General features: G+C 36.1%; 3 protein-coding genes and 1 long non-coding RNA gene across 4 annotated transcripts; 3 read left to right on the plus strand and 1 right to left on the minus strand.

The window, feature by feature from the left end:
* The first annotated feature begins 244 nt into the window (after positions 1-244).
* On the plus strand, positions 245-5,506 carry LOC120330635 (E3 SUMO-protein ligase NSE2-like). Its single transcript, XM_039397510.2, has 6 exons — positions 245-435; positions 2,524-2,672; positions 3,825-3,936; positions 4,508-4,623; positions 4,855-4,961; positions 5,105-5,506. Exons 1-6 carry the CDS (start codon positions 309-311, stop codon positions 5,217-5,219), a joined length of 726 nt encoding a protein of 241 aa, XP_039253444.1. The 5' UTR covers positions 245-308; the 3' UTR covers positions 5,220-5,506.
* Positions 5,424-13,449, minus strand: LOC120330631 (uncharacterized). The gene is made up of 13 exons (XM_078113504.1): positions 13,297-13,449; positions 12,697-12,834; positions 12,297-12,375; positions 11,849-11,992; positions 10,481-10,587; positions 10,267-10,344; positions 9,374-9,504; positions 8,517-8,649; positions 8,049-8,272; positions 7,702-7,791; positions 6,955-7,031; positions 6,068-6,210; positions 5,424-5,774 (listed from the first exon to the last, which is right to left on the minus strand). The coding sequence occupies exons 1-13, from the start codon at positions 13,297-13,299 to the stop codon at positions 5,643-5,645; spliced, it is 1,479 nt and encodes a 492-aa protein (XP_077969630.1). The 5' UTR covers positions 13,300-13,449; the 3' UTR covers positions 5,424-5,642.
* Positions 13,450-16,114: 2,665 nt separating this feature from the next.
* On the plus strand, positions 16,115-19,088 carry LOC120330920 (protein max-like). Its single transcript, XM_039397910.2, has 5 exons — positions 16,115-16,348; positions 16,760-16,792; positions 17,997-18,104; positions 18,425-18,548; positions 18,778-19,088. The coding sequence occupies exons 1-5, from the start codon at positions 16,316-16,318 to the stop codon at positions 18,870-18,872; spliced, it is 393 nt and encodes a 130-aa protein (XP_039253844.1). The 5' UTR covers positions 16,115-16,315; the 3' UTR covers positions 18,873-19,088.
* Positions 19,089-23,209: 4,121 nt separating this feature from the next.
* On the plus strand, positions 23,210-26,350 carry LOC144424585 (uncharacterized). The gene is made up of 4 exons (XR_013476813.1): positions 23,210-23,355; positions 24,249-24,475; positions 24,569-24,739; positions 25,151-26,350. It is a non-coding gene; the product is annotated as an uncharacterized LOC144424585 (long non-coding RNA).
* Positions 26,351-27,819: the final 1,469 nt, after the last annotated feature.

Here is a 27,819-nt window from a genome sequence, read left to right on the forward strand (position 1 = left end):
TTTATACAACATTCGTGACTGCGCTTTGATGAATTGGTTGGTTATTGAACATAATTTTTTATCTGCTGTCAGGCTGCGGATGATGCATTTTAATACTGCTCTTATATCTATATTTTGATATATTATCATGGCAGTCATTTAGATAATAGTACAGGGCCATAATATTGTCAATCAGCAGAGAATTGTTAATGCTACAAATAATGTCATATTTTTAAAAAAACAGGGTTCAAATTAGTTTAAGAGCAAAGTGTTATATTTAGACATTTTTTACAGTTTGTTAATAAGTAAGTTGTTTCAAAATAGTTATCATGAGCAACCCTGCTAATATTCGTTTGCTGGATAATACTTTAAGCAACATTAGTAAAATGTTGTATTATATTCGGACTGGATCTCAAGAACTTACAAGTGCTGGACTAGATTTACTCGAAAATCAGGGTAAATTTTTTAGTTTATCTTTGATATAAACAATTTTTTAGTGTTTTACTCCTAACATATGAACTTGCAAAGTTTCATAATATGTGAAAATATTCATTTTCAATATATCAGCATTGAAATTTGAATGAAACAAGTATTCTTACTAAATAACCTAAGCATTCATTATGTTATCATTAAATTGTTGTTGAAAGTCTATACCGATTGTTCAAATTCTTTAACTTTTCTTCGAAATATTGACAAGTCTGCCTCTGCCACGAGCCCGCGACGCAGCTCTCTCTCGCCCGCCGAGGTCCCGCCCCATGGAATTTATTCAGGGATGGTTAAAATCAAATAATTCACTAGTGTGTATTAGAGATGTACCGATACCATTTTTGTCGCCGATACCGATACCGATCCGATACCAGCTAAAAACGCCGATACCGATACCGATACGCCGATACTACAAAAAGGCCGATATTACCGATATTCCGATACCGATACTATGTAATTATTACTTAATTAGGTATGCTGTGTAGGGCAGACGGGTTAAAACAATGGTCTTTAAGCGTTGTTCATAGTACACATTATTTCAGATTGAAAAAAAAGATAGGCCTATATATATCACATAATATGAAATAATGTTTGGTATCCATATGCTGTAACTGATTAAGATACATTGTACAGAAACGCTAGTGATCTCGGTGTTCAATTAGAAAACTCATGAGCCGGGATGTCCAGTTTGAATTTAATGTTAATATCGCGAGCTTCAAATATCGTTATTCGTGTTTAAAAGAATATCGAATATCACCCACACATTCTAGCGCCGCCGTCCTACGTTCAAATTAAAAGCATTTTACAAATATTTAATTTAGTGGCTAATCGTAATCGTCGACGCAATAAGTCAAAGCCAACATGAAAGAATATCAATCAGCAACGACAAAAAGAAGGCCCACCGATAACCGTTGAGGATGTTTTTTTACTTCACTATTTTATAATATTTTACAATTGCTATCCTATATTTTGAGACAGTCTAGGGCTAGGCGGTCAAGTCAATATATCTATAAAGAAATCGTGTAGTTAAGCAGAATTAAAATTAATACCTGTGTAGTGGGATAATTGTGTCGGAATTTAGTTTATCGATGTCGACGGACTAAATGACACTTGTACTTGACGACAAACAGTCAGAATTTATACCCGTGCCAAAAGTCCATGTGCCGTTAATAAGGAAGGACCCCAATTCCACTGTATGATTTAAAACTGGGCGCCTAGTTGCTTTTTGTTATGTGCTGTGTTGATATATTTCTTCATAAAAACTATGTAATATTAAAAATGTCAATATAAAAATTTGACAGCGAAATAGTCAAATTAGTTGAGCTAGTTTAGCTGATAAATAGCTAATAACACGTGAATCCTATTCTCTCGCAGGGGTGGGGACATGTATGGCTCATAGCTCACGATCTCTCCAGACAAAAATAAATTAAAAAGTAGTATTCCAACTTATCTTTTAAAACATTCTGGACCATATCAAAAAGGTAAATATATCGGTAATATCGGCCTTAATCTAACCGATACCGATACATGGCCGATACCAAAAAAATGGCCGATATTGCCGATACCGATACCCGATACCGATACATCGGTACATCTCTAGTGTGTATGTCCGCCATCTTGGTTTACATACTACGGGAGTACCCATGAAACACTATATATATAGGCACAAAATATACCAACACAGTTAATACTGTAATCAGTGCAGAGCACTAAAAATAAAAAGGGAGTATAATATGTTTAGAGAAAAAACATCTTGATTAATATCAGAATATGGAATCTGTAGAGATTTGGATATTAATAAGTCACAAACAATGTTAACTACGAATATAAAATAAATATTCATTTTTGGCTCATGAAATCTGCTTAAATTACTGGTACTACTTTTTTAAAAGGTTCGTGAATTGATTATGCAGGAAATTTGATATTAAGATTGTTTCGTTCTGTTGGTTACGCAGTTACATTAAATAATACCATTGAGTATATTTAAACCCATTCCAGATGTCAAGGTAATTTGCTTGGAATTTTAATAAAATTCATATAGTTATTTCATATTTACAGTTGAAAATCCGGGTATCACAGATCTTCAAGATTCATTGGTTGAATTGTTGAAAGCTGAACAAAGAGTGAATGCATTTTCATCATCTATCAATCAACTAAAAACAAAATGGCAGCAGGGAGAACTTGATGATTCAGTGGATATTGTTCAGGTTTGTAAGGTTTGAGAAAAAAGTACTGCGGATTGTGCTCACCACTTTTTAAGTAATTGTGTGTTCGCTAATCCTAACATCGCTGAATTCAATCAATGAATAAAAATTGTAATAGGATAATTACTAATTTTTTATTTTGAGCTGTGATAGTTATTTTGGCGAGGGCTTTATAAAAAAAAGATCCTGAATTTTTTTTCCAACTAAATTTCTTGAACTTCCCTTCCCCAGGGAGTCACAAATGTATTTCACAATAATCCAGTTAGGTCTCAAAATCTCATTCAACCTCATTGTGTGACTGGTACTAGTCAGATATTGATCTTATTCAGACTTTTATTTATATCTTACTGACAGTTAATTGGCAGGAGGAAGGGACTTTCATGACATTTGATTTAAATTAAATCGTGCTTTTAAAAAGTAATAATGAAAATTCAATCAATTAGATTGAAATTGAATGCAATTAGCTTTGAATAATGATAGTTTTGTTAATATAAATTGAAATTGTTGAAATTTTCCATATATTTAAAATGAATCCATATTTGTTGTACCGAATTTATTAAGGAAATAATACTCTGAGATTTGATTTCATCTTGTCGATTTTAAGATACCTAATTTTTTCCACAATATTAAATTACTTTTACGAAATATACCAGTAAAAAATAGTGACTATCTAGTCCATTATTCAACATTTTTTCCCACTCAAGTAAGATGCTTGTTTTTATTATCTAAGTATCTTGTTATGTTAGGATATTTCAATTATCAGTTGGGAATGTATGGGTGTAATGCAAGGTTTCTGTAGCAAAAATAAGGATGACTGTTTAATTTGATGTTTGGCGCAAACTAACACAAATATATGTCTATAATCTTTCGTCTTACCGAGGTCAGACTTCTTCAGACAAGCATAAGCATATTTGAAGTTTCATAGTTGTTTGTGCATTTTGCAGCTAACTTCTAAAGGGCTTTATCAAAATACTGATTAATTATCCATTACCTACATTCAACTGTTATCAGGTTCTAGTACATACTTTCCCATTTTATACATCTAATTTTTTGTATGTTATTAGTCTTTATTTGCTTGAACTGAATTTAACACCTATAAGTTTTCAAGTTTTGCCCTTCGATGAGCTAACCGTCATGGAAATACCTTATTTTCAGGTTTTGGAAGACAGTTTGAAAGAGGAAGAATTGAAACATGATGATGTTGCAAATATTTGGGAACATGAACTGATGAAAAACTTCACTGAACAAATTAAAGCTGTTGATGAAAGTATGTTCAAAACATTTAAGAGATCTGATGTAACGATATTTGATTCACTGTAGTATATATCTCGATGAGTGAAAATCATAAAATGTGGAGTCTGGAAAGTATAGTTCTTGGTTGCCAGTGATTTCGTGACAGTATTTCTTGCTTCATTACATTAAAAAAATCCAGTATATACAATTTACATATCATTGTAAATTTTTCATAACGTTTAATAGAATTAGTAATGTGAACAGCAATACTATGCAACTGACATCTCTAACAATTCATTCGTGCCACTGTCACTACACAAGATTTATTATTCGTTCAGTGGTTTGTCTGTTGGCATACCAGGTTAGAGATTCGACTGTAGTTGGTCAATTTATTAGGTCACTTCAGAAAAATCACAACCCAAAAAACACTTTTTTCCAGATTGGTTAGTATATAAGGAATTGGGTTGATTTTCTTTTTTCTAAACCAATGGCACCCCATGTTTATGTCTACTTTTGTATAGACTCTTAACAGAGCAAAGGTGTGAAATAAAAAAAAGATACCATTTTATCAGCTTATTTCCAAAATGGTATGGAATTTCTTTTAGATGTTCCTCTTCAACAAGGTCCAAATGCTTCAGAACCTGGTACTTCTGCTCACAACACTTCAGGAGATATACAAGCTACAGAAACACAGTCAGGAACAAAGTGTCCTATTACTCAGGTGGGGGAATGTAATATTTTACCAGTAATTTTTGTTTATCGAAGTAGCAGCGAGTCTGTGATTTTACCGTAATTTAATGTAGAATTCCTTTATGGTTCATATACGGAATATCTGTGAAACATATTAATATAATCCCTCTTTCACTATTACGTGCTATTTTATGTGTTATATCCAAACTTTGCTGCAGAGCTTTTGGGTTCAATTGTATTATAATTATCGATATATCCACAGGTCGAGATGACGGAGCCTTACAAAGATACAGTTTGTGGTCACAGATTTGAAAAAAATGCAATTATCGCTCATGTCAAGCAATGTCAGAAAAGACGAAAAAAGGCTAAGTAAGACTTAAATTATGTTTTTCTACTACAACCGTATATTCACATGTGCCGCTTTGAATACAATAGAATTTTGCCATGTCAGAAACAAAAAATGCCTATTGAATTGTTTTATATATTGGATATTGATATTCCTATCATTCTAGATGTCCATATCCGGGCTGTACCAACATAATACAAATGTCGCACTTAAAAGATGATGCAGTTATGAAACGATCAATCCATTCAAGAAGAAGAGATGGGGAAGGCACCAGTCATTGAGACTATATTGTCTGAGTGTCCAACTCAATGAAGAAAGCAGATGCAACATAAGCAAAAATGTCCATCAACATGAGAAAAACAATTCATGTTATGTCAACAGCTCAAGTGGGATTTGTTTTATGAGAGGCATAGGCTACAGATAAGGCTTCGAAAAATGCAATTCTGGAGTATTAAGACTCATTGTAAAAATAGCCCCTATGAGCATTTTTATGTTTTTATTTTCATCGTTATAATACTGATTTTACATGTCAACAGCAAAATAAATTGAAGATAATACGTTGATAAAATATAGTTTCGCTTATAGATGATATAAAGGCACAGTGAAATAAGTTTCACGCAAAATGGTGTAGTACTTGGATATATTTTAAAGTAAGTGCAGCTCATCTGAAACACGACAGATTTGGTCGTCTGAGGGACTCCTCATCAGTCAACTTGCTTCATTGATAAATAAGAGCATTTTGTTGTTGTGTGGTTCATTTTCCTGTCCGCTTCTTTACAAATACTGGAACAGTAGCAAACGACATTGCAGTGAGGACAGGTGTTCCACTGACCTGTCTACAAAGATATATTGTATTTTTTGGAATTGAAAAAAAGAAGGTACCCTTAATTCTATGTCAATTTCCATTCGCTTTTTGTTCATTTTGATCTCCTGGTTCAAGATTGGTAAACCGTGTTAAGCAGCACACTTGATAGATGAATCTGTGCGCTAATTGTCACTGAATTTTATTAGTTGTTTGGATGCTATGATTCCCTACCAGTACATTTTATTACGTGTTTGTATTTTTTCTCTGCCATTTATAAGGATGTTTTGCTTATAAATGAACTTGACAAACAGACATAGGCCTTACTTGAGATTCCCGCTTTCCACACTCTTTATATGAACATTCTCTGAATACTTTCTCGCATAACTCAGATATTGGATTAAGAATAGATGAGAACAATCCTGCGGTGCTGAGTGAAGTTTCAACTCTGCTGCAATTCTCATCTTTATCTGTACGAGAGTGTAAAATTGGAGAGCCAAGTATTAACTCGGTAACTAGAGATATGTAGTTACTATTCCAAGTGTACGGTACAGACGGAATAACTCAGTTGATGGGTCTCAACTTTTTTAACAACACAAAACAAATTGTGCTAATTTTTGCAGACGTTCCCATGTGCATAGGCACTAGGAACCGGTGTTCGATTAGAAAACTAATAGCGATTTGGCTACTGTAGTTAGTAAAATGAATAAATATAAACTTATCCTTTAAACTAATACATTGAGTTGCGTATGCAGAATTTTGTGCTAGTATATATAATATTTTGTATTTTCCACATTGGAAAGTCCACTTATATGGTATGTTTCGTCATAATTACCTTTTATTTATCAAAATGTTAGTATAAAATTCTGGTAGAGCAAATTAGTTGAGATAGCGTTTGCTGATAAATATCTGAAAACAGTTAAAAATCCTCTTCCTGTCTCTACTCCTGACGGTGGGCGCGCGCATGGCTCAGAGTTGACGAGACAGATAGGCTACTGCGAACATGATATTGATCCAACCATGCAAAAACTTATTTCAACGACGGTATACCAACCTATCTTTTAAAACATTCTGGTTCGGATCAAAATGTTGAAAATATCGGTATTCATATATCGATATCGAAAAAAAAACCGATATTGCCAATAACAGATATCGGTACATCCCCAGTATATACACGAATAAAATATTGCAAGAACTGAAATATATGAACCTACCATTGACCCCGGTCAGTGATTTCAGTAGCCATTCAACGGCGTTCTTTATAATAGGCACATTCGAGTCTTTGGAGTTGCTAAAACAATAATAAAATTTCAAGCAACGAAGTTAATTAATTAAACAAGGATTATAGCGAATGTACTCGCCAAGTATATGGCACCAGGTTTTTATGGTCATCATAAAAAAAATCGCATAAGCGTGTGCATGCTAAAACAACTAGAATTTATTTTCAGTTTGCCACTATTTCCACGACTTTCAATTATGCTATTTACTTCGGAGCTGATTTTCAAGTTAGTGATGGTTGAATACTTTATCAGACAACATGGATATATTAGCTTTGTCATTATCAATCGGTAACAAAATATGTATTAGGGCAGCAATGTGCAAACTTGCCCGCAGTTAAGTGCCAAGTTTGATTGGTGTGCAGCACACGAAACGAGATTTTAATTTAGTACGTGCGAGCAATTCCAATTTCTTTGCGTTCCAAAGCCCATATCAACAACGCATGTCACAAGATCAGTAACCAAATTTTTGTGTTTCTAACTACTGGGAAGCCTATGTTAAGTGAAGTGCGGCCCGCGGTTTTATCCAGTTATTTGCATCTGGCCCTTCAGTATTAAAGGTTCCACATCCATGTATTAGGGTATTCATACTGAATCAAAATCGATGTTAGCAAAACGATCTAAAAGGCAAATCACGTTGTTTCGCTTACATCGCTTGTGCCTCAATACATATTAAGATCTTGCCTTGTTTCGCTGAGAGAAAGTGTCATCATCTTGGATAATTGATATTGAAACATCAGACCTTTCTTTTGCAGATGTTTTCTTTTTCCAGGCCTAATGTAATACAAACAGTATTTATGAACTATAAGACAATTTTAAAATTCAAAGAATCTATTTCATTGCATCATGTTAACTACATAACGTTCGCACGCCGCTAAATAAGGGTTCGGCTCAGTCCGACGATGTAAAATCACGGGATATTTTTTAATGCCTCTATATCTTTAAATTATGTATGTAATTTTTAAAACAAACGATAATCCGAATTTTAATGTATGTATACCGAATTTTAATGAATTTTAATGTATACTCACCATTTTAGGACGGCATGTATGAGAATAATCAGACTGAACAGCAATGCACTTGAACTAAAACTCATATTCCTATAAAAACTCTCAGATTTATCCCACGTTGGATCACTAGGTGGCTGTTCTGTATTCCAAACCAAAGCACACTGGTATGCGTGGGAAAATACCCTTTCCTGAAGAACTTTCTCCCATTTTGCACTTCGATCATCTTGACAGAGCAAAGCGAGCGCCTGTGCATTTTTGAAAAATAATCAAATTAATCACGAGACAACGAGATAAAAATAAAATATACTCATTTTTAATGGAATAAGATTTCACGTCCAATGCCAGAAAAGAGGAAAGCCAAAAAGACGTCTTTTTCACATGACTAAATCAATTAGAGCTGTGTTTGCGGATTTGAACATCCCTTGTTTCGAGGCCATGTTAACAATTTTATTGATTTTTATATATTGCCACGCAAGTCCCACGTCCCACCTGCATCGCGATTGTTTGGAACTTGATGAAGTGCAATTTCGACATTTCATTTTTTCCTTTCGGACTTTGCAGTTGATCGATACAGATTGATATAAAGTTAGAATCCATGAGTTGTTTGTATGCAGCGTTCATGCTGAAATCACAATGCGGAAAATTACATTTGAAAATGGCAAAGGTGAAATCAAATTTGTCGGAGTAAAACTACGCAGAGGTTAGCGAAGCTCTTCATTTAAATATAATATATATTGAAAGTGGCGGTAGTGAACAGTTAAGAAGAGGAGCAAATCGGTTTTATTTTTTTTTCTATGTGGCGTAACCCTGAACACAGCTCAGAACAAGTGGTTAACTGATTTATAAGGAGCTGCAATTTGGGAAGGAACTTAATCTTTCCGATTCAATACTTCTTGCCCAATTCATTACATTCTGTGTAAGGCGCCGTGCATAGTGTCCAAACCCGAGATCTTAGCCTTTTTCATTAACTATTGAATTAATTGCTTTGAAATCTTCAGAGGATATTAAATATTGTATTTTTGCTATTTCTTTTATTTATTTCAAAACTTTCTGCGGGCTTTATGTGAATTGTTTTCCACTTCGAAATTTTGTGTGATGAACTCTTGCAAATTAATAAAAATTATTTTGTACCAGTTCTTCGACCTCTTTCGTGCTAAGCGAAAGTCGGAAGTTATTTGACGATAACGGTACTGTAAAAAGGTAAAGTAGACTACTGCCTCGCTTTGTTCTGCGTGTCCATATATTTGAGCTCTCTTGTTTATTTATAATAACACATGTTGTTGCTCTTTCGGGCGAATTGAATAAATTAGAGTTATGAAAACATTTGCAAAAAAGGGCCAATTTACTTCTCTGCTAATATGACAACCACGAGTCTGTCAATAACACTGATAGCCGGAACCATATCACACTGTAGATCACCTTCATTAACCATCTTCACTAACTTGTCCAAGAACCAAGATTGTCGACTCAGAACAAGCTAAATATAACAATATACTTTCCGTAAATAAAAATTTCCAATATATCTTTCACACTAAAATGAAATTTTTCATTTTTCTCAATTTTGTTCGTCAATGTTCACATTCGGTTTGTGATAAAATAAACTACTGACTGACTGACTGGTATAACAACTTCTCAACGTTTTATGCGCCCTTCACTGCGAACAAGCACCCACTTCTACACACAAAGCTCGGGTTTGGTATTCCGTGCCCAATGCTTTACACCAGGGAGTGCAACATTTTTGTCGTTGGGTCATTTACGCTCATCCAGACATCTAGCTGGTTCACACAAATAATTTGTGCTTTTCCATATACACAACGAATTGAAAAATTCTTACAATGCAAAATTTTAGTGGGACATTTGAAATTTTGAATTCTTAAATTGTTTGTTGACACAAGCTTTGACAGAATTTGTAGCAACCCCTAACTGACTAGTCAAATGTTCATCAGTCAGCTGACAAGCGAACAGAATGCGACTATAGATTAGACTCACAGTAATAAAGGCACCGGGAAAACGGCAAAAGATTTAAAGCATCGACAAGAGAAAAAAACATTATGTATTTTTACCCATGTGTGCGCCTTTTCAAACATTATCTGTCAGATCAAGATTTTATGCTTGACGGGGGAAAATCTGAATGTTGACAAGGGTCACTCACATCAAATGGCTTAGCGGGCCGGGTTGTGGCCCGTGGGCTGTCCCGTGGGCTCAATATTAGTTCTACTACAAATAGCAAGAGCCATACCCACTCAATATGATCAACACATAGAATATTCGTCAACGCATCAAGACATTTCTGCTGGATGATCGGAAGAACAGGATTCTAAAAAATACCCCAATCATTAATTTCTTTTAATATTCGTGCAGTATTCGTGTAATAATAGCATAGTAAATCAAATGACGGACAAATATGAATCATGAAGACATCGTAATTTTTTTTAAAAAGACCATATACCAACCTGGATCATAGAAAATATAACAGGAAGGCCACCTTGCTCTACAATTTCCCAACATAGCCCATGCAATACACGGCGAAAAGTTGTTCCAGATTTTGTATTGCAATTTTCTGAAAAGATTTATTACTTGTTATTCGAGCGATTAAAAAAACGATTTTAAACTGTAAAATCTTTTTCATGATTTCAAACAGATCACCATGTTTATTAAAAAAAAGAAGCTTTTAATAACTACGCAAATTATCTGGACCTACATATCCATAAGTATGTGCACCAAGATGGCGCGCAACCTAAAAGCGTTCAGATTGTGCGCCATCTTGGTGCACATACTTCGAGAGCGTCAATTATCTATATAAGATAAATGAACAAGAACTATCATCGATTGACAGTTAGACGTAACAATTATCAACCTATCAGACATAGAAAAAACTTTCCAAGATAAATAACAAATTGCACGATCAGAAAACAACATAGTATAGGGCCCAGGGATGGCGAACCTTTTTCAATGAATGGGTCAAAAATTATAATTTTATCGCGGAATAGAAGAGAGTTGGTCACAGATATTTAATTCACGTTTGTATCTATAAGAAACTTCTGAAACAAATCTTATAAGCTGGTGTTGGTATAGTTTTGGGCTTTACTTATGCAGCACTTCTATCAGGCCCTTTATGGCACTCGGTTCTAATGATATTAGAGTACGAAAAAAACGCAATTACCAAAAACGTTTAGGATGATGCGTTAAATTATTTTACAGTTCTAGTGTTTGGAGGTAATTCCGCTTTGATAGTGGTAAAATTTTGGATCAGCGTCCAACCACATTAAGGCCATTGCCATTGTTATATCAGATTTATAGATTTTTCTTTCTGGAAGATTTTGTTTTCTCAGCGGCATTGTAGGCGAGAAACTAATAAAATGCAAAGAGGCATCCAGTTCTCGTATAACCCCTAAAACAGTCTGCAGATGCACTTCCGAATAAGACAAGCCTTGCGAGAAATGAACAGATCAATTGTAGTGTTATGTCATAAACGATGTCAGGCCCAATAGCTGAATAACGGTATACAACAGTGCATATATGCGTCCAAGATTAGGGGTTTTGAAAATTACCATACCGGCTCAAAAATCAACATTTTGAATTTGAGCTATCGCAGCCCTGACTGTCCAACTGACGGTACATTATAATAGTTTAGTTATTGTTAGATTAATTTAAGGCCGGTTTCATCAATTTTTATCACTGATATGTTAGCATTTATTTTATTTGTGCCTTCGCTTGGCGGGTCACAAATAAAACGCGGTGGGTCACTTTGTGACTCGCGGGTCAGTGGTTCGCCATCCCTGGACTATAGGTCAATATTATTGCTGAAATGGATGAATTACCAAGTTTAGTGAATCCACGCTGTCGAATATCGCGAGGAGGTCTGCTTTTCTGCAAATCCAAGAAAGTACAAGCTTGTAGCGATCCGTGATAAAGAGCAAACATCAACTGACTCAAGTTAAACAATGATTCAGCTTGTCTCAATGCTAAAGAACATTGATAATTAATTTTATTTTGCGTATTTTTTACTTATTTCCATCAGAACTATTCATTCAACAGGTATATAGCTTAAGCCAAGGTAGGTGTTGCCTCTTTTTCGTGAGGATTATTGTATATCCAAGCAAAGGGCTATAGTACATCAGGAGCCGCTATTTCTCTATTTTAGTTAAATGTGGGCAGTCTGTTCATTTATTTGTGTTTCCCACATCTCTGCTTATCATTTTAAAGATCCTCGCATCTAATGGAATTATTAACCGCATCTGCTGAAAAATTAAAATACTGCAAACCTACCTATGATGCAAATTTCCCCGTTGTTGCACTTTTCAATAAATTCACCATTACTCCAAAGAAATGGTCGATCGTCATTTCCCTGGAAGTATTGGGAAGACACTTTAAAAAAAACGTAGTAAATATCCTCAACGCAAGTGACGCTAGACAACCTTATTTATCGTAGTGCAAGGCCGAGCTTATTCGTGTTCGTGCAACAACCATGTTCAGCGGTAGGATTTTACTCGTAGATGCCTATAATTCGACTAAACGGCACTAGCGTTCACCTCACAGATGATGTTACAGCATTCTTACAGATGTGCGAAGTCACTTTCCTCATTTCAGATTTATAAGTTTTAAACAAAAAGCTATAAAACAATACAATATACAGAAGGATTTTTGACAAAACGAACAGCAATCTTACTTCAGTAGTTAGATTTTCAACAAGATGGTCCGAATCAAAATTATCAAGATCCAGAAAAGAATACCAATCGTTGAACTTGAATCCTATTTCTCTCAAGTGGTGTTCAATACTAGCAGTATTCATAGACACTCCTCCGACCTCAAAAATAGTATAAAGACATTACGTCACTAAAGAAAGTTACGCTTTTGAACCTCATTGATAGAAAAATATAACCAAATGGGATGAAAACTCAATACATTAAATTGTGCACCCAAATAATTGATAATAATTCTAGTCTGAAATTGTTTTTGGAACTTGACTTGGTCGAGTCTTGCAAATGACCGGATTCCATTAGCAAAAAAACAATATAATAGTTTAATAATAATGCACATTTTATATAAGCTGCATCATTTCACCTACATTGCTAAATAGTAAGACCCACTTAATTCAGCTCAAAATTATAAATAGTAAACAGTATTTGCACCTGAAATCATTCAGACAACTTCCGTAAACTTTGAAAACAGTTGGAATTTCATTGCAAAAAGGGTGAATCCATACAGAACTTTAGACAATTAAGAAGATTATTTGAAATACATAATAATATAATCAAAATCACCGTACCATTTTGCAATATAATTTGTCCCTCGATCAAGTTGCTTCGCCTGTCGCTGTTACCAGGTAAGATGCTATCCGTAATCAGCTGTTTGGGTAACATTATGACGAGTAGAAACGCAAAACATGTGTTTAGATACTTTATTGCGTCATAACGGGAAAACATGAGCTCGCCATTTAAATTCCATCATGCCCATCAGATTAACAGATAAGCGCTCTCCATTTCTTCAGGGGTTCCTCGTTACTCCATCTTTAAACCTATCAAAACGGTTCATATATTTGATTGCTTTGGTATTTACTCTTTTAGTACCGCGACCCCCAAACATAATAATTTTGATGAACTGAACTGTCTCTGCTTTCCCTCCCTTCAATGTCGAAAGAAAGTAATAAAGCATTCATCTACATTTAGCCTGTTTGGTCTCATCTTGATTTGGACATATTCTGTATATATTCACGTATCCTGACAGCGCGGAAATTTCATGCCAAGTTCTGCGTTTCATGTATGGTAGCGCCAAAAAATGAAGTCTTCTTTACTGCACGTTACGAAGAAAATAAAAAAAAAAACTGCAATACAATTCCGTATTTGCATAAATATATGTTGAATAAAATACATGCACGGATGGCTAGCAAGATTAACAGATATGCAAAAAAGTATACATCGCGTGTATTACCGAGGAAAAAAAACTTGAAAAGAAATAAAAATCTTCGATCTTTCACTTTATTAGCAAATATCAATTTCTTGAATATGAACGCAATGTTCGTATTTGCACAGGTACATATAAATGATATCAATCGAACCCGAAAGTGAAGTATTAGTTGCAAAACAAGACCATTAAAAGCAAACAAAACACGTGGGTTCAGCGCATGAGGGCCCGTTCACATATGTTCACACCATTGCGTTGACGCACCTTAAAACCTTGTTTATTTAACTTAATCGTGCGTTGCTGCGTTAACGCATTGCGTCAACGCAGTGCGTTGTTGGAAGACAATTCTTGCGGCTTGAACCAATTCCAGTTTCGACAGAAGTAAATGCACTGGTATAACACGTATAGCTTTAACTAAAACGTATTTGGCAATAATATCGCCCATATAATTTTTACAAGCCGACTAGTCCACTAGTCCAGCTCGCGGTATGATCGACATGGTTTACTATATACCAAATTAATTGCAAGAAAGCTCACGGCCTCCGGCCAACTCAGTCGGACACGTGACCCACCGAGTGACCAGCGGTAACCCATAGTGAGGCGTTGACCACCGAGTTTATACCGAGGCGCGCTTTAAACATTGTTTCTTTATTGTCCCTACCTGCTTTCACAGCGCGGAAGTTAACTGATTCGCAACCAATCAGACCGCTCCGTTACACAGAAGTGAGAGAAGTGAGGTTGTTGTGAAAATGAAATAGGAGGGCACGTGTATTAGGTGTATTAGGCGTGAGACTTCAGCGAATACCGTAGTTTTCATAAGTCGTTTGCTTTGTTTGGCTTTCCTTTAGTCTCGGTGTTGGTTCCCGTTTTATCGTCATCTTAAATTTCGCAATACATGGGAAATATCTTATATAGACAAGCTGTTGTGTTGAAGGGGTTCATATTCTAGTACCGGTACTGTAGTAAATTATTACAGCAGAATCGAACCCCTCCAAACGTCTCGGGTCTGTCGGTGAACAGGTGAAACCATTGTCTGATTGTTAGCATTCTTATTTTAATTTTAACCAACTAGGCTACTCGACTCGATTTTGAATGTATAAATAGTTCAAATTATTCTATTCCTATTGTTTATTACTGGGAAGATCTGAATAAAGGTAAAAAAACAGAATTACAGAATTGAGTTGAGAGAAAAGAGAAATTTTTCTGATATTTCGCTTTGTGTGACCAAGGTGGTTTGAATAAACTGATTCTAGTTTTTTTTGAAACGAACATCTACGGACTGAATTACCCTAACTGCTGAACTGTCATCAGAAAAATAGTTGCAAATGTCATAACATCATGCGCTTAAAAAGCGAGAATAGGGTACCAGTATATCTTTTCTGAATTCCAGAACTCAATGACATTTTAGATAGTTTTGTAGTTATTAGTATCGAACTACTTCAAGTAAAGTTTGTATGGTGTACTCCTGAATTATGTTTTCTTCAAAATAACCGACTGTGTATAGAAAAAGAGTAATAGTTGTAACGGTATATATATTTCAGTATTTATCATTGAACTGCTGGAATATTGTTGTTTGATGCAAGACTCTGTCAGTCTGTAGTGTGTTCCTAATGCAATCTTCAGATCTTGAGTGAACAAATGAGTCTCATGTATTTAGTGTATTGCAATTAGGTTTTTTGATATTACTGAAAAAACAGCAGCTACAGCTGCGTTACTGCAGTTCTAGGATTTTAGCAATCCAAAAATCTGCTTGTTCACAAATTTGTGGGAAAAGATATCAGATACCAAATTGAGTCCCTTCCACTGTAATATCTTTCAATGGTCTGTCAGCCTCTTTTTATTCAATTTGGAAACTTAGTTGTTATATTTTCCTGATTATAATATGAATTGTGTATATTATTTATTACGGATACTCTATACTGCCATAGTATGCTCTGTTGTCCATCACTTTTCATCAACAGCAATTTAAATTGTTCCATCAAAAAGTTATGCTCACTTGTTTTTGAGAATTTTGTTTCTTTTCATAATTCGTATCGTTGAACACCAGTTTTGTAATTTCGTTAAAAAGATCAATGTCATGGTCGGAGAGGAGCTGTAATAAAAAACATTATGCGGATGAATTTGACCATGGCATCTCTGTTGTGCCAAGTGCGTGTTGAAGTAACCTCGCTTTTTTTACTTATCCATATAAAAAGCTATTAATATCTTGTTTATTTGGATTGCTTTCACAAAAGCATCGATACTTAATATCATATTCTGATCCGATCATAAGCTGCATTTTAGTATTTTATTTCATGGATCTGTGGTAACAGGATTATTATTTCCATCTTTTGGCAATACCAACTAGCAAGCTGGATCACCAATACACAAAATCGTATGATGAAATGAATGATGTGGATATTGATGTTGAAAGTGAGGTAATGAGAAAGTATTTGTAATGTATGATTGACAGATTATATGCTCTGCATGATGAAATGCTTCTAATCAAACTCCTTGGGTAACAAAAAAAATAGTATCCATAAAGTTCTTGATCATTCTACAAAAATGAAGTTCTGTTTGTGTATAATTTTATCTAAAAGTTCCAGCAATCTGGATTATTTTTACACAAAAGTTGTTTTCTCTAGAATGTCTGAATGTGTTCCAAATGACCTAGGTTCTGTTTTTGGGTTACCCTGTACCGACTCACAGCAGAGTCTCAAAGCTTTCAAATGATAGAAGAATGAAATTGTGACATTAACTGTATACTTCACTTCAAACAATTTCAAAATTAAAGTTTTAAAAATATCTTTTGACTGCAAAAAATAAAACACAGCAACAATTTGTTTCAGGATGAAGATCGTGAAAGTCCAGCTATGGGAACTGTGAGTTTACAGAGATGTTTTTTGTTTGTTACGAAAGTGTGTTACAGGGTGGTTGTACTATTGACATGCAGATAAAATGAAGAGCAAATAAATGCCCCCATGCTGACATGAATCATCTCTGTTACATTTCATATGCAATGTTTGCCTAAATATGTAACTTATTTCACAATGTTCTCGCTGCCATGGTGTTTGCCCCAATATTTGCATACTTAATTTCAATTGAAGGGAAATCTGTACTCTGTATTATCAATTTTATATACAAAAAGCAGATTCAGCTTTAATAAACAACAATCTATCTAACAACAATATTATCCCTGTATGTAGATACTTTCTCTCTGTTCATTTTTTGATTTCTGTCATACAGGGTGTCCAAAAAGTTTCGCCCGATTTCATAGCAACCTCAATTGCAAATTTGAATAAATTTTGTTTTATGCTAAATGGGGACTACAAAATCCAACATTTATAACATCCAATTAGATACAGGTTGACTATAAATCATTTCTATAATTAAAAAAAAAAATGGTTATAAAAACTTTATAATAGGGCAAAACTTTTTGGACACCCTATACAAATTATTCAGAAATATTGTGTTTATGTTTAATTGACAATAAGTTGTTTTTTCTCCATGCACACTAAGAAAAGATAGATAAGAAAAGATTTACATATTTATCCCGGGGGAGAGGAAAGCTGATAAGACGGCTTAACCATATGGCGAACCACGGCCCCTCGTTCGGTTACCATTCCATGGAACCACCCAACGGCGGCGAGGAGTCCAGCAATCCTCTCGCACATAACCATCCCGCATGGGATTCGAACCTGCGAACCCACGCAGAGTAATTAGAGGTGCGGTGGCGAGCGTATTCCAAACGCTTAGCACGATGAGCCACACCGCCGCACCTTGCACACTGTTTTCAACCCTTTATTTACATTCGTCGTTTTTTATTTTGGTAGGTGAGTCAAAGTTAGCTTTGTTAATATCTCTTTCTCGACTCGCTGATGGACAATTATCCTTTTATCGATTTCGATCCTTTTATCGAATTCGATTTCCAATAGGTTTTCACAAAAATATCAATTCGTTTTGAACAGTTTTTATGAATTAGCCATAGATTTGAAAATTGTCTTTAGATAAGAGCAATAAGTTTGGTTGCCACTTTAATGTAATTCAGTGAATGTACACTATAACAAACTTTTTTTATCAATTAAGTCCAACAAAAGAGCTCATCATAATGCTTTAGAAAGAAAAAGAAGAGATCATATAAAAGAAAGTTTTAATGGACTTCGTGATTCTGTACCATCATTAGAGGGTGAAAAGGTGACTTCTAAATTGTAATCAATATTATGTGGATAATCAGTTTTAGACAAATACTTATGAGCTTTGTTACTTATCGATTTTAATCGGTAAGTATGTTGATAGGTATTTGTCTGTCTGTCTGTATGTCTGTTAGATACCAGCGATATCTCACGACCAGAAGCCTATTGATTTTGGGCGAATTATGTTGTATAATTAGCGAGTTATTAATTAATTAGTGATGGGACACAAGGTGTCACTATGGAGTAAGAGTGCTGTTTCGGGGATCCCCTAACTTTCGATCGATAAGTCTTTGGTCTCTGACCGATATTCTCGTTTTACAGTCATCAAGAGCACAAATTTTAAATAAAGCCACAGACTATATTCAACTCATGAAAAGGAAAAATGTAACTCATCAACAAGATATAGATGATTTAAAGCGGCAAAACAGGCTATTAGAGCAACAAAGTAAGTGTTGAAAATGAGTATTTCCGTTAGGCATATACCGGTATATATATTAAATTCGCTGTTGGTCTTATGCAAACTTTTAAAATGAGATCAGTTTCAATGGTTGTGGGTATCTCACTTAGAAAGGGACCGACTGTTGTTGAATTCTTAATTATTTCTTGTGAAAATTTGCAATTTCCAACACATAATATTTTTGTAAATTGCAATTGATATATTGATATGTTTTCAGTTCGAGAACTTGAAAACTCAAGTAGACAATTTGAACAAAATGGAGACACAAGTGAATTAGATTCTGATGAAAGTGCTCAACAACAATCATCATGAACTTGCCTCAACGCCCATTATAATAAACTGTGAGGTGCATTCTATCCTGATTTCTGTTCTTCTCTTCCATTGCACATTTACTTTTTAGTTCAGCTCAAATAGTTGCTGACCTGTACATCCTTTTGTACCGCTTCGCTTCATTGAATTCTAGCATACAATCCTGTATTTTTTGATCTTTTATGTATTTATATTAATAAATTTGATGTATTATTATAATTTGGGGCCCATGGTCGTTATGCTATGGGTTCGTCTTTATTAAGCAGATCATGAGGTGATTTTATAAACGCTATGTTTAGATCTGACAGACGGAGTACTTTGTGAACGAGTGCCAATTTGCCGCTTGCCAGTTTTCTTTATTCGATTTTAGCAGCAAATGAGCTTGAGAAATCAGCAGGAAATAATTGTGACATTCTTATACAGTACTGAGGGAAACGGTCTGACTTTCGTGAAATAATTTTGTCGGATTTAGGATAGGACCATCCGCACATGGGATTAAAAGTCAAACCTGCGAACCCACGCAGAGTAATCAGATGTGCGGTGGCGGGCGTATTAATAACGCTTAGCACTATGAGCCGATGAAAAACACATATCGCCTTCCTTGTGAAACGTCATTAACATAATGCATACGTTTAAATCAGGTACTATTTGAACTGGTATTATGATACCTGTTCACACCATGCCGAAAGTTTAAAGCCTGCGTTTTACATAGGTAATTCCAGAAGCTGATGAAATAAATTTTCTCGGGAAAATTGTTCTTAATTTAACGAGCTGTCGCAACAGTTGCTACAAAAATTAAAGAATGTAAACGATCTCATGGCTAGCACCAGAGGCGGCGCGTCAATAGGGCCAACCGGGGCAATGCCCCGGTTGTTTTTTCGGTATAATAAAAAATATTCGAAAAATACCTCAATATCGGTTGCACAGACTGTCTACACTAGCCATATTCTCCCGACATGGTTCATTTTTCGCTCGCAAAGCCTTCGCCGAACGTCGACGGGGCGACGCCGATTTTGCCCCGGTTGCTCATTGTATATCGTATTCTCTCTTTTATCTTCCACTCGACGCGTTTGTTTTCTGTTTCTTTTACTAAATCATCGGGGCTAGCCCCGAATTTATGACGACACAATGCCGACGTTTCTTACAACAACGTGTTGACATATTCACGCATTCCTTCTCGTTCGTTGGTTGCTTGAGGAGTTGATAGTTTCCTCGCCTTCGTTTTTGTCGCTTGTTTCGCTATTTGAATCAGTTAGAGACCTTTAGTCCATTTGCTTTCGATTTTCCACATTCCTTTTGAGCTCCTCACTTCTTTCCGGCTTCGCATTTCTTAGCCTTAGACCTCATAATGAATAAGGTTGATGCACTACTTCGCACTCCGTTTTCGCAGCTGCCGCTGGAACAAAAATTAGAGGTACAACGTCTTGGGCCTTATCAACCAAACAATTGTTCACTGGAACAATCCCATGACGGAGGAAAGCGTCGGCGTACATTCTGCGCAGAAACTTGGTATAAAAAACACGAATGGTTGTGTTACAGCGAGGACAAAAATGCAATTTTTTGTTTTTATTGCCTACTTTTTGCTACCGCCCGTGACTCACGTTGGTGTAAATTTGGTGTTAGAGATCTTAAACATCTTTCCGAGCGTGCCAGCGATCATCAATCTTCTATGGAGCATCTGGAGAATGCAGTAAAATACCGAACATTCGGAAATGTTAATATTGCAGCACAGTTGGATGAAGGACGCGGTTTCATTACATTTGAACCCATGACAATTGCACCTGTATGCTATTGCACCTATGGATTTTTTTTTGTTTCACGGATAGTTAAACCCATACTAACCCTAACCCATGGGTTTTAGCACCCGCATATAGATTGAACCCGTGGATATACACATGGGTTCAAATGTACGGTCACCTCTAAGGATATCCAAAATGATTTGCTCGACTCAATGTATAAAATTTATTTACAACATTTGGCTCTGGAAATTGAGAATTGCCAGTTCCTTTCGATTCAGTCTGACGAGACAACTGACATCACGTGCGTTTCCCAACTGGCTGTGATTTTTCGGTTTGTGAAAGATGGTAAACCTACCGAGAGATTTCACAGCTTTGTACCAATCGTTGATCGCACGGCTTCCGGGATATCGGCTGTACTGAAAGAAGTGTTACAGCCTTACAACGCGAAGTCAAAATTGATAGCTCAAACTTATGACGGCGCGGCAGTCATGAGTGGGTCGAAACATGGTGTTCAAGTTTATATAAAAGAAGATTTCCCTCATGCGCATTTTTTACATTGTTATGCACACCAATTTAACCTCGTTATTAAAAATATGTGTCTTGATACCCCTCTCGTCCGTATATTTTTTTCAAATGTTTCGGGGTTTTCTTCATTTTTTTCCGTTTCGCCGAAGCGCTCTGACCTCTTTCGCCAGATATGTAGCCGCCGTCTCCCAGCTTGTGCACCAACACGTTGGAACTTCCAATCACGCGTGGTGCAGGGCGTGTCCGAAATTAGGTCTGAGCTCATTGAGTGTTTCAATGGCATTCAGAGCTCTCCGGTTTGGGACGAACGCTCTGTGAGGGAGGCGGCAGGTCTAAAGCGTCTGCTAGAAGATGGTGAGTTTTCATTTTTTCTCGCTTTTTTCTCCACAATATTCTATCACGTGGATGTATTATACGGCGCATTGCAGTCAAGGCTAATGGATGGAGCGTCTGTGCAGTCGTGTATTTCAGACTTCTGCGATGCTGTATCTCGTATCCGGGAAACAATAAAATACGACGACACATAGAGTGCTTCTTTACGCCGCGGGCAAACAACGCAGCGTTTGATTTTGTCTGCAAAGGAATGCTGTGACATTCTGGTGAATCAAATAGGCGATCGTCTGCGCACTGAACACCTTGCCGCGTTCTCTTTGATGAACCCCAAAAATTTTTCAAAATTTGCACGTCAATTTCCCATCCATTTGTTGGCTACTGTCTCCAAATTTCACCCCATGATAAACGTGGGTAAATTGGAAAATGAATTGCGATGTATATACACCAATCAAACTTTTTTAAACATCACATCAACTTGCGCGCTCTATGGGTTCCTCATAGATAACACTCTAGTAACTACCTTTGCGGCGTCTGCAAAATTTCTGGACATCATTTTGACGACGCCTATTTCTTCCGCCGACGCAGAGCGAACATTCAGCACGCTGAAGCGTATCAAAACGTATCTCAGAAACACAATGAAGCGAGATAGATTAAATTCCTTGGCTGTTTTATCCATTCACAGAGACGTTATTTCTGGGATGCATGACTTTAATCAGCGCGTTATTGAGCATTTTGCTTCCAAGAAACCGCAGCGTGTTGCATATATGTTCAAGCAGTAGAAGTCTAGCAGCATATATATCTATGAGTGAGCGACGCATGTCCTTATCTTTGCATTACCTTTCCTTTCTTCATAGTAACGTTTTAAACCTTATTTTAGGTTTTGTCTGCTTTCCCGAAGTTTCTGTTAATATGTCATTGTATTTATCTGGGTAAATATTGCCTTTCCTTATGAAAGAGGTTTCAAAATAAACTATGTCTATATTTATTAATCCCTTGACTTGGACTGGTTTTAAAGACACTTTCTTATCGTGAAAAATTGTCGCTTTTGCCGATTGGTTGTTACCGATGGAATGGTTTTTATACTCATAAAATGATGGGAGAACTTACAGCGCTCATCCTGTCCCCGTAGATGGGGGTGACTTGGTCCCGCAGTAGCTTGCCCTGGTTGTCAAAATGACCACACGCCGCCACTGGCTAGCACATTGTGCGGCCTAATGAATTTCATCGAAGCATGTACATTATAAGGTAAAAAATTTAAAAACCAGCCACGGCGACTGGTGTTTCAGCTCTTATCAACTTATTATTGGCGGGATATTTCGATTCTTTTTCGTCAGAAAATGTAAAATATTTACTAGGTGATCTACACTCTAAAAAAACTTGAGTCAATCGCGTGACTAATTTGGAAGAGTTAGGAACAAAATGACTCAATCGTGACTCGAGCGTCATTTCTCTCGCACTCTCACTCGTTTTTAAGTCAAATATTCTCTTGTTTGACGACCGCCTTCTTTCTCTCGCCGCTAATTTCTCTGTTTATTTTTTAAAGTTGGAACCGGCGAAGCGTGGAATTGGGCGGGGAAATTGTTTTCGAAGTCGTCATGTTCCTTCTCGCGTTGTCGACGGCGGTGGTTTCGGCCGAAGGTTATCAGCATGGACCAGAATGCAGCATGGCCACTCACAGCTTGCGTGGCCTATCAGTTACGGTTAAAGATATTATGCTGGGATTTTTATTTTGCGTGAGAGGCCAATACGACAGTTGGATGGGGTAGGCTAGGTCGTTGTTTTTTACAGTTGGATTACAGAGTGAATTGCTGTTATGAAAGAATGGAATTTAGCTTTCACCTGCTACATTCTGACAGTGCTAACAGTTTCGGAGCGATTGTCCGTTGTCGGTAAGTGATTGCTAGCAGTGGATTCAAATAATATTATCGAAATGAGCATGAACTGCAGTATAACACAACTGGCTACTGAGCCAAGTTAGGTCTGCCGGCCTAAGCTACCGGTAGGCCTACTGTCTGACTGTTAAGTTAACTTTATGTCTGAAGTAGGCTACATGCTGTTATCTCAAGTTACAGACACACAGGCCTACAACCTGATGACTGCAGTCTACTGGGTCTATAAAACAGTACAACTAGCCTATGTCAGTCTGCCATCTATTTCCTTCTTAAACAGTTACCGACAACTCATTGCAGTGTTAAATTGGTACTTTTATCACACTGCTTGCACAGCTATAGACCTGGTATATACCGGTATACTGGTATTTGTTTTAGGCCCTTTTGAGCCTCATAATGAATTTTTATGTGTGTCCAATGGAAGGTTGTGAATGAAAGATGAGGGGGACAGATGAACTATCACTTCATTTACGTCACCAACATGATCTGTCAAAGAAGAAATATATAAATATTACTTGTTCTCAAAATCAATGTTGCACAACCTTTACTCGACTTGACAATTTTTTACTGCATGTGAAAAAAATCCACCAACTAGTATTAGAATTTCGACGTGTGTCGAGGAATTTCCAAAGCTGAAGTTGAAGTTGAAGGGAACAACCGGATATGTACGTAATTTCATTTTGAGATAATTTCGCTTTCCCTACAAGGCATTATTCAATCTCATGAATCTTGTACACAATATTTCGTCATTAAGGCTGTATTCCTCTCTTCTGAAGTTGCCAAAATGAGTGTTAAATATGATTCTGTGTTTACTGACTTCAAGTCTGCTCTCTGTCAGCTTTGTCATTAGGGCTCTTTTGTTGTTATTGTTAAATTGCTAAAAATGTTTTCAGGGCCATTATTATGATCCTCTTCGTGGTTCCGGCTTTATAGAAAACAAGCTCAAAACTTTACGAAAACAAATGGCAATAGAAGATAAGATGTATAAAAACAAAAGAGAAGCCACTCAACATATGCAAGTAGTTTCAGTTTTGGGAGTAGCGAAGATGCTGACACCAGTGGGAGTACTGTTGAACTGGATGCCTCACTTCTGGAAGACGATAGCCATATACTGAAAAAGGTGGGAAATTTCTGATTTTTTTCATATGTGGTTATTTTTATTTCTCCGCAGCTAGTATTTTTTGAAATATTTTATATGTATATTGCTTTTCAGATTAAATGGCTGAAAGAAACCACACCTAACAAGGACAATAAGGCAGAAATATATAACATAATGAAGGAAAGTCATGACTATCGTAGGCTTGAAATACAGCTGAAGCCTATGACCTTAACTGACATTTTAGAAAAGTACTCAAGGTTCTGTGATGCTTATGAGGGTGGATTGGTAAGTTAGCAATAAATCTAGATGTAAAGTGAATGTACATAGGCTGTTTATTATTGTATTCATCACATCAAGATATTTTTAAAAAGTACGGATATAGAAAGCATCTTTTATTTCAAATGTGCTTCTTGTGAACTCAGATTGACTGTGAATTTGAGATGAATTGCCCGAAGTGTAAGAAGTTTATGGAAATTTTTCCACCACTCATTCAAAAAATTCTTAAAATGAATCAGGATTGTGTTCAGTGTGATGATGGTATGTGCTTCATGCTTCATATTACTTATATTCTATGTATAAATACTAGTTGACTTAGAACTATCTCTGCCACATTGCCAACTGGGCGGCAGTGAAATAGCTTTATTATATCTATGTATTTTGTGTGAGAGCATATTTCGAGTATTTGTCACATTTTAGATGGACTAAAGAGTCTTCTAGTTCTATCGAAGATTTTTCCACCTCTCAACACAAAGGGGAAGTCTGATACTGGCCGAAATCTGATCCTGAGGAATTCTTCTTAATTCTTGACAAGAAAGCGGTGCCAGTTGGAAATTCATCATTGTTGGCTTTTTATAGACTGTTCGCTTCGTTTTGGATATTTGGAATTGAGTACTATGAAAAACTGGCAACTTTCTTCAATTTTTTTGAAGCTATTCTTTTCGGCATGGCTCCCAAACCTTCAGTGGCCTCATTGTTGGCTGCATTGGACTTTGTGTAAAAAAAAAATGATCCTACATAGACGGCTCAAAATGAAAATGTGCTTATGCCGACCTTCGTAATTTTTAAGTGTCCACTTTGTTTATTTTGTTTTTATACTGATTTGGCCCTATGATAAACCATCATGTCAGAATATGACTTGATGGTTTATACACTTTATAAAAAATCGATATGTATACACGAATTATGCAGTGTCTCTTTTTAGCGTTCAAAAATGCAGATTTTATAGCCCGATGTTCATCTCAAAATGAGATTTTTTTTTGGAATTTTCAAAAGCGATTGTCTCATATCGCCAAAATTTGACATAGGCCACTACAGTTTTGAGTCGTCGATGTGAGCAAACACTGGGGTCATAATTTTCATTATGATTTCTTTCTGTGAAATTTATTTCATTTTCTTTTGTTCATTGGTGATTGTGGTTTAGTCTGCATCTTCGGTGAGTGTTTTTGAAGTTCTTTTCCAAGAAAAATTTGGTATATTTAATTTCTGCTTTTTTGGGTAAATGCATGGGTAACTTAAGAAAGTTGAAGTGGGGCTGTGGGAATTGGAGAGGAAACCAATAACTCACTTTTTGGTGACTCTATCGAGTTGGAAACTTGACTCAAAAAAGAATTATCGCAATTGATCTTGACGACTCTATCAAGAGATAAATTTGACTCAAAGAGGAGTCATCGCACATGACTCTTGACGACTCTATCAAGCGATAAATTTGACTCAAAGAGAAGTCATCGCACATGACTCTTGACGACTCTATCAAGGGATAAACTTGACTCAAAGAGGAGTCATCGCACATGACTCTTGACGACTCTATCAAGGTATAAATTTGACTCAAAGAAGAGTTAATGTGCGTGACTCAAGTAAAGAGTCAAATATTTCTTGACTCATTGAAAGAGTAGGAGGCTCGTTGAGTCAAATTTGAGTCAATATTTTTTAGAGTGTAGCGACGCCATCATCTCTTCTACGTTTTCTTTGATAAAACTTAATTGTAATTTTATCGATATCCAACAGTGAAAAATTAGCCTTGATGTTTCCGGGGGAACCCTATAAAGACACGGGGTTCAAATTATTTGTTTGTTTCTATGGAAAGTGTCAATCCCAATGAATACCCACAATCGTTACTAACTCTTTTTCGGTCTTACACCATGATAAATATTTGAAAATTGATAGTTTTACCCAATATTTATTCACTCATCCAAAAAGCAATCGTATGTTTGCGCGAAGTATAAACTATATTTCGCGCCAATATTAATGCTTTTCATAATATATGTTCGCCTGTTACTTTTCTGACAGATAAAGTTGCTTGAAATATAATTTCCCATCTTGCCACTATATCGCTTTTAAAATTTTGGTATGCTAGTAGACCTGCGGCAAGAGCTCAAGTCAAATAGATAATATATTATTTTATACACTCAGATTATTAGATGTTCTTGTAAACTTGATATACGCAGTTATCCTTCATTCCATGCATGTAGTATATTTTTTTAATATTATTTTGGCAATGTACACCTTGTTGAAAATTTGCGATACGCATATTTTAATATCATGACATGTACCGCAATAATAGTGCAAGTTTCTGTAGTATAATTTGTATTGTAGTTATGTCAGTTTGTTAAAATAGGTTCTGTGCAAGTAGCGACACTTACATCAGGGATTTTATAACAATTTTATAATTAAATGTGTATCTTTTTGTTTAATATTGTGGTCTTATTGGGTGTTGCATTATCGAGTGAAGTTGGATACCTTTACCCTTAACTTCGTATGCTGACCATACCGCCGAGCCGAGTTATCCGAGAAACATCTGCGGATAAATAATTTTTCAGAAGAATGTTCATTCGTTTTGTCGCTGCGAAAGTTTAGTCCGAATTATTGAGCATCGTTTTTTTTATTCAGCTGTTTAACGATCGCTGGTTTAAATCACTTAGTTAGGATCATACAGCGATAGAACTCTGGACAGAAAATGGCTGGTGATTTAAAGCGGCAAAGCAGGCTAAACGTTGCATTGATGCCCTGATGGATGTCATTCAAAAATGGCTAATCAACTTAGGGAAGAGTTAGTGTAGGGAATTTTGACTTTTATTATCAGTCTTAAAAGTCTGAAACTCCAACTCCGATGAATTCAATATTTCGAATCAGGATACGGTTTTCATATTTATCCCGAGAAAGAGAGAGAAAACCCGATAAGACGACAAATCATATGGCGTACCGCAGTTTATTCTACAGTAATGGGTATGGGATTTGGTTAGCCTGATATTTGTTTTCAGATGCACGAACTTGACTCCCAGAAGGTTTGAAAGCTCCGATTACAAGGCAACATGCTCACTCCCAGTGATTTCCCTACACCCCCCCATAGGGGGTGAACACCCCCCCCT

The sequence above is a fragment of the Styela clava genome, chromosome 6, assembly GCF_964204865.1.
Source record: "Styela clava chromosome 6, kaStyClav1.hap1.2, whole genome shotgun sequence".
Lineage (NCBI taxonomy): Eukaryota > Metazoa > Chordata > Ascidiacea > Stolidobranchia > Styelidae > Styela > Styela clava.

Coding starts and splice junctions, on each gene's coding strand:
- LOC120330635 (XM_039397510.2), top strand. CDS start 309: ATGAGCAACCCTGCTAATATTCGTTTGCTGGATAATACTTTAAGCAAC. Junction 2,673..3,824: donor ATTCAGTGGATATTGTTCAG/GTTTGTAAGGTT, acceptor CCTTATTTTCAG/GTTTTGGAAGACAGTTTGAA. Junction 4,962..5,104: donor AAAAGACGAAAAAAGGCTAA/GTAAGACTTAAA, acceptor CTATCATTCTAG/ATGTCCATATCCGGGCTGTA.
- LOC120330631 (XM_078113504.1), bottom strand. Junction 9,505..10,266: donor GTGTTGATCATATTGAGTGG/GTATGGCTCTTG, acceptor TGTTATATTTAG/CTTGTTCTGAGTCGACAATC. Junction 7,792..8,048: donor ATACATGCCGTCCTAAAATG/GTGAGTATACAT, acceptor GTATTACATTAG/GCCTGGAAAAAGAAAACATC.
- LOC120330920 (XM_039397910.2), top strand. CDS start 16,316: ATGAATGATGTGGATATTGATGTTGAAAGTGAG. Junction 18,105..18,424: donor CATCATTAGAGGGTGAAAAG/GTGACTTCTAAA, acceptor CTCGTTTTACAG/TCATCAAGAGCACAAATTTT. Junction 18,549..18,777: donor CAGGCTATTAGAGCAACAAA/GTAAGTGTTGAA, acceptor ATATGTTTTCAG/TTCGAGAACTTGAAAACTCA.